The sequence below is a fragment of the Procambarus clarkii genome, chromosome 32 (genome assembly GCF_040958095.1).
Source record: "Procambarus clarkii isolate CNS0578487 chromosome 32, FALCON_Pclarkii_2.0, whole genome shotgun sequence".
NCBI lineage: Eukaryota > Metazoa > Arthropoda > Malacostraca > Decapoda > Cambaridae > Procambarus > Procambarus clarkii.
The window spans coordinates 1,792,827-1,804,875 of NC_091181.1; the positions used below are offsets into that span (position 1 = coordinate 1,792,827).

The following is a 12,049-nucleotide window of genomic DNA, read 5'->3' on the forward strand; positions in this document are numbered from 1 at the left end:
CTTAATGGAGCCCTGTTGCTTATGCATCGTTAAACGCCTAGAAAGAGATGTTGTTGTCTTGCCTATATACTGGGTTTTTTTGGAGCTTACAGTCCCCAAGAGGGCATTTGAAGGCATAGACGACGTTAGTCTCTTTTAAAGCGTTCTGTTTTGTGACTGGAGAGTTTCTCATGAGTAGGCTGGCCGTTTTTCTGGTTTTATAGTAAATCGTCAGTTGTATCCTCTGATTTTTGTCTGTAGGGATAACGTTTCTATTAACAATATCTTTCAGGACCCTTTCCTCCGTTTTATGAGCTGTGGAAAAGAAATTCCTGTAAAATAGTCTAATAGGGGGTATAGGTGTTGTGTTGGTTGTCTCTTCAGAGGTTGCATGGCGTTTCACTTTCCTTCTTATGATGTCTTCGACGAAACCATTGGAGAAGCCGTTGTTGACTAGGACCTGCCTTACCCTACAGAGTTCTTCGTCGACTTGCTTCCATTCTGAGCTGTGGCTGAGAGCACGGTCGCGCATATGCGTTAACAACACTCCTCTTGTACATATCTGGGCAGTCACTTTTGGCATTTAGGCACATTCCTATGTTTGTTTCCTTAGTGTAGACTGCAGTGTGGAAACCTCCGCTCTTTTCAATGACTGTTACATCTAGAAAGGGCAGCTTCCCATCCTTTTCCATCTCGTAAGAGAAACGCAGCACGGAACTCCGCTCAAATGCCTCCTTCAACTCCTGCCGATGTCTGACATCAGGTACCTGTGTAAAAATGTCGTCAACATACCTGCAGTATATGGCCGGTTTCATGTTCATGTCGACTAAGACTTTTTGCTCGATGGTACCCATGTAGAAGTTTGCAAACAGGACACCTAGGGCAGAACCCATGGCGACCCCATCTACTTGCTTATACATGTGCCCATCCGGGCTCAAGAAGGGTGCCTCTTTAGTACAAGCTTGGAGTAGTTTCCTTAGGATATTTTCTGGTATGTCAAGAGGAGTACAGCCTGGATCACGATACACTCTGTCGGCTATCATCCCGATTGTGTCGTCCACTGTTACGTTAGTGAACAGCGATTCTACGTCCAACGAGGCTCTTATTCCTGTGGCCCGTGTGCCCCGCAGTAAGTCAACAAATTCCTTTGGCGACTTCAGGCTGAAGGCGCAAGGGACATAAGGAGTCAGCAGGGCGTTCAGTCGCTTCGCTAGTCTGTATGTGGGTGTGGGTATCTGGCTAATGATTGGCCGAAGTGGGTTTCCAGGCTTGTGTGTCTTGACATTTCCATACGCAAATATGGAAATTCCATATGGTTTCGTCGAAGACATCATAAGAAGGAAAGTGAAACGCCATGCAACCTCTGAAGAGACAACCAACACAACACCTATACCCCCTATTAGACTATTTTACAGGAATTTCTTTTCCACAGCTCATAAAACGGAGGAAAGGGTCCTGAAAGATATTGTTAATAGAAACGTTATCCCTACAGACAAAAATCAGAGGATACAACTGACGATTTACTATAAAACCAGAAAAACGGCCAGCCTACTCATGAGAAACTCTCCAGACACAAAACAGAACGCTTTAAAAGAGACTAACGTCGTCTATGCCTTCAAATGCCCTCTTGGGGACTGTAAGCTCCAAAAAACCCAGTATATAGGCAAGACAACAACATCTCTTTCTAGGCGTTTAACGATGCATAAGCAACAAGGCTCCATTAAGGAACATATAATCTCTTCCCACAACCAAACCATCGCCAGAGAAATCTTCGTAAACAACACAGAAATCATCGATAGATACAGCGATAGCAGGCGGCTTGACGTTTGCGAGGCATTACACATCAAGAAGTCAACACCAGCAATCAACAGCCAAATAATGCACAACTATATTCTACCCACCTCAAGACTCCGCTCCAATATAGAAGCATCAAGAAATATGGACCAATAGGCTTTCTGCAATCACTTCTATTCAATACCCATTGTTTCATGTTCTGGCTTGTGTTGATGAAATTAATACCTTATTAAATACCACCTCACCCCATCCACGTCACTCAAATGTAGATATAAACAAAATCGGAGATGTGTAAGTTCTATTCAGTTGTGTATGTGTTAACTAAAGTCTTTGAAAATGTAATAAGTTTTACGAAACGCGCTCAAGTGTCGCGTCAGACTAGAAATAAAAATGAATTTTGGAGAATTGATTTTTGAATTACCTCCAACAGTGAAAAGAAATGTACGAAAGATTGAGAAAATTCGTGTTAGAATTATTAATCTTACTTTATCGGTCATATTTAATAATATATATATATATATATATATATATATATATATATATATATATATATATATATATATATATATATATATATATATATATATATATATATATATATATATATACATATATATATATATATATATATATATATATATATATATATATATATATATATATATATTCTCTTCCCATAACCAAACCATCGCCAGAGAAATCCTAGTAAACAACACAGAAATCATCGATAGATACAGCGATAGCAGGCGGCTTGACGTTTGCGAGGCACTACACATCAAGAAGTCAACACCAGCAATCAACAGCCAATTATTGCACAACTATATTCTACCCACCTCAAGACTCCGCTCCAATATAGAAGCATCAAGAAATATGGACCAATAGGCTTTCTACAAACACTTCTATTCAATACCCATTGTTTCTGTTCTGTCTTGTGTTGATACTTTTAATACCCTATTAATATCCCCTCCTGTTCTGTCTTGTGTTAATGCCACATCACCCTTCCCACCTCACTCAATTGTAGATATAATATCAGAGAGATGTAAGTTCTAATCAGTTGTGTATTTGTGAAGTCTTTGAAAATGTAATAAGTTTTACGAAACGCGCCCGTGTCGCGTCAGACTAGAAATAAAAATGAATTTTGGAGAAGTGATTTTTGATTTACCTCCAACAGTGAAGCGTAATGTACGAAAGATTGAGAAAATTCGTGTTAGAATTATTAATCTTACTTTTTCGGTCATATTTAATAATATATGTCTACAGGAAAGACTGCTACCAAAATATACTAATATATATATATATATATATATATATATATATATATATATATATATATATATATATATATATATATATATATATATATATATATATATATATATAATATATAATATATATATATATATGTCGTACCTAGTAGCCAGAACGCACTTCTCAGCCTACTATGCAAGGCCCAATTTGCCTAATAAGCCAAGTTTTCATGAATTAATTGTTTTTCGACTACCTAACCTACCTAACCTAACCTAACCTAACCTAACTTTTTAGGCTACCTAACCTAACCTAACCTATAAAGATAGGTTAGGTTAGGTTAGGTACGGTTGGTTAAGTTCGGTCATATATCTACGTTAATTTTAACTCCAATAAAAAAATTTAACCTCATACATAATGAAACGGGTAGCTTTATCATTTCATAAGAAAAAAATTAGAAAAAATATATTAATTCAGGAAAACTTGGCTTATTAGGCAAATCGGGCCTTGCATAGTAGGCTGAGAAGTGCGTTCTGGCTACTAGGTACGATATATATATATATATATATATATATATATATATATATATATATGTATATATATATATATATGTATATATATATATATATATATATATATATATATATATATATATATATATATATATATATATATATATATATGTCGTACCTAATAGCCAGAACTCACTTCTCAGCCTACTATTCAAGGCCCGATTTGCCTAATAAGCCAAGTTTTCATGAATTAATGTTTTTTCGTCTACCTAACCTACCTAACCTAACCTAGCTTTTTTTGGCTACCTAACCTAACCTTACTTATAAATATAGGTTAGGTTAGGTTAGGTAGGGTTGGTTAGGTTCGGTCATATATCTACGTTAATTTTAACTCCAATAAAAAAAATTGACCTCATACATAGAGAAAAGGGTTGCTTTATCATTTCATAAGAAAAAAATTATAGTAAATATATTAATTCAGGAAAACTTTGCTTATTAGGCAAATCGGGCCTTGAATAGTAGGCTGAGAAGTGAGTTCTGGCTACTAGGTACGACATATATATATATATATATATATATATATATATATATATATATATATATATATATATATATATATATATATATATATATATATACTATATTTTTACCTATATTTTTGTACTGAATAGTATTTCCAAAGAAGTGAAAAATTGAGACATAATGCTCAATTCAATGAATGATTCAAAAGAAATATGACTATTACTTATCAACATGAGATCTTAATGATCCATGGTTACTATGATTTAATAAGTATAATACTGGTAATAATAAAAACTTTATTACTGATTTTTTTTATATTAAGAAGCTTAGGTATACATAGGAATGTGCTGCTATCCTATTCTATATGGAAGATTACACAGTGTAGATAAAAAAAACTAGCTATAAGTTCATCTATTACTCCCATCTCACAGGATGGTTAGGCATACATGGAATCAAGGGAGAAAATACAGCCTCAATACAAAAAACAAATCAACTCTGACTAAACAACAATTTCATGATTTTCTCAAGAGGTAAGTATTTCTAACATGATTTTTTTCTTAACATGAATAGGTATACACAGCAATGTGCTGCGTCCCTATTCTGTATGAAGGACCACACAGTGTAGATTAAAAACCAGCTACAAGCTCATTCAACATCCCCACCTCACAGGACAGCCAGTTATACATGGAATCAGGAGAGAACAAAATATGTAAGGCTGATCTATTAGCCCCCACTGGCAAAATCTGGGTGCAGCACAAGAATATCTTCCAATATTCCTGAGTGTAAGAAGTAATTACAGAGCTCAAAGTACCTCAAACCATTTGGTATGAATCACTGATAACAGGGAAATCACAGATATATTGTTGGAGAGTATATCCTCTCAAGTAGGACTGAAAACAGATGTTTTTCTCCACCAAGAGGGTTATAACCAAATGGAACCGCCATCCCCCTGAAGCCGTAAAGGCCAAATTCCACTAAAAAATATCATTAAGACAATTGGCGGGTCCTTTAATAAGCTGCCGGCTTTCTGTCGTCTTCGAGGCGAAGTCGGTGTCGGTGCTGGCTATAGAAGTTGAAAAAACATAGTTTTGGGTTTTACTTCGAAATATACTAATTTTATAAGAAAATTCGAAGTAAATAGGGGGTTATCTTGAGATGATTTCGGTTTTTTTTTTTTAAGTGTCCCCCGTGGCCCGGTCCTCGACCAGGCCTCCACCCCCAGGAAGCAGCCCGTGACAGCTGACTAACACCCAGGTACCTATTTTATTGCTAGGTAACAGGGGCATAGGGTGAAAGAAACTCTGCCCATTGTTTCTCGCCGGTGCCTGGGATCGAACCCATGACCACAGGAACACAAGTCCAGTGTGCTGTCCGCTTGGCTCCGACCGGGGGCAGGTGAGCTCCGATAAGCCAGCGTCGTGATTGGCTAAATCTTCAAGATGAAGAATGTTGCCTGCTCTCTGATTGGCCAAACGAAACACAGTAGTGAACTCTGCCGGCATGCAGGTGAATCAGACCCAAAACCCAAATATCTTCGTAAGAATATCTTCCTGAATTGCACGTAAGCATCTTCTTAGTGCATACTTAGGAACCTTCGTAGCAAACCTACTTACGAAGAAATACATGGAGCTTCGAGATTCTAGGTCCAGGAGATTGAAGACGAAAAGTATCTATTAATCAAAATCCACCAGTTATTGAAAGTTGCAAAATAAATGGGAGCTCTGGTAAAAAATAAGCCAACCGCACCCTAGGAACAGTCAAACGAACGTTTGACCTCAAGGAATATAAAGTAATTATTCAATTGTACAGATCTCTGGTGCACTCCAATTCAGATTAAAGTAAAGCAATCAACGCATGAAGACCTCATCTTCTGAAGGAAGTATTTGCCTTGGAGAAATTACGACCTATAGCAACAATAATCATCCCAGAACTATATCAACTGTCATATATGGAATAATTGAGAATCACAGGACTAACAACACTACAAACAAGACATGTCAGACCAGAACTCATAGAAACTTTTACAATATTTGACAAGTTGGATGATATTAATCCAGGCCACTTCTTTAAATGGTCAGATGTAACATACAAAGGGCAACAGCTTCAAGCTCAACGTCACAATATAGTCTAGAAATAGGAGATACTTTTTCGCCCACAGTGTTAGAAACCTATGGAACTGCCTTCCCGTCGAATCCGTAAATACAAAGATATTACTGCAGTTAGAAATCAAGTTGGAAATCATTCTCTGGAAAAATGGTCAGAACCTTTGACAAACCGGCGGCTTTCTGTCTCCGTCGTGGCCACTAAATAATGATGGCCATCAGGTAAATCAGATAGTTCTTAAATATTGAGAACATGATTAATGTATTTCATTTTCTTTGCTATGTAACAAAGAGTACAGATATATGCTTTCTGGAATTATGTTGTGTATTGTGCAGGTGTTGTGTGGGCGTCTGTGATGGCGAGCGTGGTGGGGTGGGGCGTGACACTGTGGGCGCTGCAGAGAGCCTGGCACTGGATCTCCTCAGGAAGACGTGTGGCGAGGTTCATCACATCTTTGTTGTATGGTTGGGACATCCTCTTGGAGCAGCCGCCACGTGACCCTAACCTCAACTTGTCTGGTCGTGTGAGTATGTGTTTGTAAGCACGATTATTATTGCTATATTTATAATACTAAAAATACTATATTTTTAGTCCTTCTTTCGCCTTGATTATCACTTAAATTTTACCATAATGTGCCTATTCTTAAACCAAAATTCATCCTGAATCCTGATGAACTCTTTCATCCTGAACCTGCTTCCAGTACTAAAAATACTATGCTGCACCTTCACTTCATATCGGAACTAAAAACTCACTAATCAGAACATAATAACATAAGAATGTGAGTAACTTCAGTAGGCCTATTTTCTCATACGAGGCAGCTCCTATTCATAACCACCCAATCTCATTCATATATATATATGTCTAACCTACGCTTGAAACAATCAAGGGATCCTTCTTCTTCTATTATGTTACATGGTATTTGGGTTCTCAAATCAACAACCCTGTTACCGAACCAGTACTTACTCTGGTCTTTTCTAAATCTAAACTTATCCAATTTATAAACATTGTTTCGTTTTCTAATTAGTGTTGATACTTTAATACCTTATTAATATCCCCTTTGTTATGCCCATTCAACCAATTGTAGACCTCTATCATGTCAACCCTAATTCATCGCCTTTCTAGCGAATGTAATTTAACGGACCCAGTGACTGTGTACTGAAACTTCCTCAAACATACTAAATATTTTTTGTGAATAATATCTTGATGGTAAATGCTACAACTTTTCCTAATGGATCAGCATCATACTATGAAGAGAAAAAATCTAAGAAACAAAAAGAAAAAAGAAAGTCAGATAAACTATAAAAATATTAAAACGCACCCAATTTTTATTTTATTCATTAAGGGCTCAGAATGGCATATAACGTTCATGTTCCTCAGGGAAAAATATCATATGAATATAGTTTACCGTAAAATATTTTTTCAATGTGACCATCCAAATATGTGCATAATTTAGATGTCAAAAATGAGGAATTCCAAACTTTAAGGCTTTATGACTAAACGACCATTAGAACACCTTAGAACTAAGAACTTTGCACAGAATATGTAAACATGATGAGAATCGGTCAGAAATAGAATTTTTTAATCTGTCTCAAAGTTGAATTTTTTTTATAGAGATAAATGAAGTTAAAGTTATCGACAATGAATACGGTACTTATAATTATTGAATTTTCTTATATGTTTTAACAAACATTGCTTGGGATTCGTACTTGAATATGTGAAAATTGTAAGTCAATATGTGTTGAAATGAAGTCAAGAAAAAATACCTCCCCCCCAAAAAAAAACTAAATATAGGGATAGGTTAGAGGAAACAAACATATATATATTGCAGTAACTTTATTGTCCATAAATAAGTCATAAGGCTCTCATCTGGTCCTCATTCATATACGCAACCTAAGGAGACGAAGAGAATTGAGTTTGAAATCTGTAAATAAATCAGCACATAGAAAAGAAAACTCACAACTTCTGCCATCTGTGGCTGATTAACTTGTTGACCAATTTCGTTCCAGCTTCACATGCTTAGTGCCGGACAGGCATACTCCAAGATGTAAAGGTTACAAGGAAAGCCGCATAGAAACAAAGGAGAGAACAAAAAAGAGGTTGTCAGCTTTTTGTACAAAGGGACATAAGAAATATTGATATTGGGCAAAGTATTTATATGAAATATAATAAAATATAGCAAAATAACATATCAACTCATTATTATTCATGAAATCTGGCCCTCAATGTGGCACCAGCTGCATATTCACTTTGTGGACACTCATTACCACTACTTTTCTTCTTTGTGCATCAGACAGGGGCTTGCATCTCTTTACCCCTGATTTTCAGTAAATATGAGATATTGTCGTTATTGTGGTGAAATCTGATTTGCGGGATTTATTATATATTTATAATATATTAATGTATATAGTAATTTATTTTGATTGTGGACTATATGATATTTAAAGTGGACTGTATGAGTTTATTCGCACAAATCGTTTCCTACACATTCTGGTAAGGGGTTATTAAATAATATAAATAGACTATCATTCAAAATTATTAATCAGTAGACATTCACTACAGTATTAGACTACATATATTAGTGTTATTAGTATTAGTGTGTGAATTGGCAAGAGTGTCCCACTGACCAGCTTTCACAAATTTGGGATCACGAATCCCAATGGAGTTCCTTAGGTATTCTGGTAGTATTTCATTCACTAATTCACTTGTAGCACTGGTCGAGGATAAGAATGCCGGCAATGCTAACTGTGTCGCCTTGCGAATACCTATACCCCTGAGTCTAACTGGGAGAGTTGCTTGGGTCCACTGGTCATCTTGCAGGGAGAGATTTAACACTTTCATAGTTATTGACTTTAGGAGTGAGTCGTATTCCGTTAATTTTGGGCTGTCAAAGGAAGAAGCACACCTGAGGAAATAGGTAAATCTGGGCAAGGGCCAGGCACCTTGTAAGAAAGTACAAAGCATCGTGAGCATCCAAAGCCCCTATTCTTTCCTCCATCCTCCTCAGGTCTTTAGGCTTTTTTTTTGAGGACTACCTCAATGGCGTTCGAGCCCAGAGGTGCCCCTAGCAGCACACTGTTGGTGGGAGCGATCACTGGAGTTCCTGGCAATAAGATTCGTACTGCATCTATGATTGGTTGGCTGGATGAGATGATTTCACACTTTGATGGATTTAGTGAAAGGCCTAGCTCCTCTCCTTTCGATTTCACTAGCTGAAGATCTCCTAGCAGGGATTCCTGTGTCCCTGCCAGGGTGCCATCGTCCAGGAACTTAAAACAGTTGGAATTCTTCTACTTAAAATAATACCAATTAGATTATTAATAATTAACATAATTGTTACTCAAGATTCACAAAAACCATGTATATCATATGAAAGAAAATTTAAAGTAACCTGAAAACAGATATACAGACTTTGTGTGAAATTTATCTCAACATTATATATTAATAGAATGTTTTTAACTATTATTTTAAATATTAGGTAGTTGCCAGTTACTTAAATCTCATATAAACGTTGCAAAAGGATTTTAGACTGAAATAACACATTTAAACAAACCATCTTTACAATGAATTAATACCTAAACATTTTGTAAATGCAGTGATAAATTGTGCCAAACATTGCATAATATTATTTACAAAGAAGTGCAAAACAACAAGGCCAAGAGGCGTGATTTCAACAGGATATTAGGGGTTGTCACAAAATTCTAATTTTTAATTGTAAAGTAGTTTTCACAATGCATTTTTACATAATAATGAAGCAGTTGAACCACCAAATTGTTCTGTTTTATAAATAGACAATGTTAAATAGCTATATACATAACAGTAAAATAATGACACCTACATTAAATGATAACTCGGAAATAATAACTGGAAACTCTATATGAACTAAAACTCAATACCAAATTTCTTAGATGTTTTCCTTAATATAAATTTCGACCGAAAGGGATCTTATTCTTTATGGACTAATTAACAACAAACCAAACGTAATTTTCATCGAAGAAAATATATGAGAGCATACTTAGTCACTTATACATTAAAAATAGCGTGTTTTTGAAACCATTCGGTTGTAAACCCTCGGAATAACCTACCAGCCGAACGCGAATGCACGCACACACGCACAGACAAGAAAGCCTTTGACCCCATAACAGGCTGTTATACAAGTTGGAGCAACAGGCAGGAGTAAAAGGTAAGGTGCACCAGTGGATAAGGGAATACTTAAGCAACAGGAAACAGCGAGTAACGGTGAGGGGGAGACATCAAAGTGGAGAGATGTCACCAGCGGAGTCCCACAGGGCTCAGTACTTGGACCCATGCTGTTTCTAATATATGTAAACGATCTTCCGGAGGGTATAGACTCGTTCCTCTCAATGTTTGCTGATGACGCAAAAATTATGAGAAGAATCAAGACGGATAAAGATAGACAGAGACTACAGGATGACCTGGAGAAACTGGAGGAATTGTGTAGAAAATGGCTGCTAAAGTTCAACTCTGGAAAGTGTAAGGTAATGAAATTATTCGAAGGGAGCAGGAGGCTGAACACAAGGTATCATCTGGGAGGTGAAATCCTATAAGAGTCAAATAGAGAGAAAGATCTGGGGGTTGATATCACACCGAACCTGTCCCCAGAGGCCCACATCAAAAGAATATCATCAGCGGCATATGCTAAACTGGTCAACATAAGAACTGCCTTTAGAAACTTGTGTAAGGAATCGTTCAGGACCCTGCATACCACTTTTGTAAGACCAATCCTGGAGTATGCAGCTCCAGCCTGGAGTCCATACCTAGTTAAACACAAGACAAAGTTAGAGATGATTCAGCGGTATGCCTCCAGGCTCGTCCCGGAACTGAGAGGAATGAGCTACGAAGAAAGGCTAAAGGACCTGAACCTCACATCCCTGGAAAACAGAAGAGTAAGGGGAGACATGATAACCACGTACAAAATTCTCAGGGGAATTGACAGGGTGGACAAAGTCAAACTCTTCAGCACGGGTGGGACACGAACAAGGGGACACAGGTGGAAACTTAGTACCCAGATGAGTCACAAAGATGTTAGAAAGAATTTTTTCAGTGTCAGAGTAGTTAATAAATGGAATGCACTAGGAAGTGATGTGGTGGAGGCTGACTCCATACAAAGTTTCAAAAGTAGATATGATAGAACCCAGTAGGCTCAGGAATCTGTACACCAGTTGATTGACAGTTGAGAGGCGGGACCAAAGAGCTAAAGCTCAACCCCCCACAAGCACAATTAGGTGAGTACAATTAAGCGAGTACACAAATGAATATAAGGATAGGGGTAGAAGGATTCACTACAAACGACAAGTAAGTAATTATCAAAAGAAGGCACCAAACCGGGAAGGCTATGTAGCACCATCAAATGCGCAAAATAATCAGAGGGCGCTAAATATCACCAAGGATGCCAATACGAGAACAAAAACGCATAAGGCGAACGATATCAAAAGTATCCGAGTCACCAAGAATTCTATTCAGGGACAGGTGACCATGAGGGGCGGTCGGAAAGCAAGACACACGCTCGTCCTGGAAGTCAGGACATTCAAGAAGGACATGCACGACCGTAAGAGGGACAGTGCAACTAGGATAATAAGGAGTAGGGCGGTGCTCTATCAAGTGACCATGGGTTAAGCGAGTATGGCCAATACGCAACCTCGCCAGAGCTGTTTCCCATCGCCGATTACGGTGGTAGGAGGACGGCCACGAGGAAACACAACATTTAAGAGTACGTAGCTTGTTACCAGTAACAGACAACCAAGAAGCCTGCCAACGGGTAACGACTGAGGAATGGATAACCGTGTAAAAGTCGGAATACGGAATGCCTTTACGAGAGATGGGACAAGAGCGGACAGCTTCCTTAGCGGCAGCATCCGTACGCTCATTTAAAGACA

At 37.5% G+C, this 12,049-nt stretch overlaps 1 protein-coding gene across 1 annotated transcript in view; it reads left to right on the top strand.

Moving 5' to 3' along the window:
• LOC138370384 (glutamate receptor ionotropic, delta-1-like) overlaps positions 1-12,049 on the top strand; it is a 188,544-nt gene that overhangs the window by 22,022 nt on the left and 154,473 nt on the right. The window contains exon 3 of the mRNA XM_069334736.1: positions 6,491-6,678. Coding sequence (XP_069190837.1) covers positions 6,491-6,678 — 188 coding nt within the window. The remainder of the gene's footprint in view (positions 1-6,490; positions 6,679-12,049) is intronic.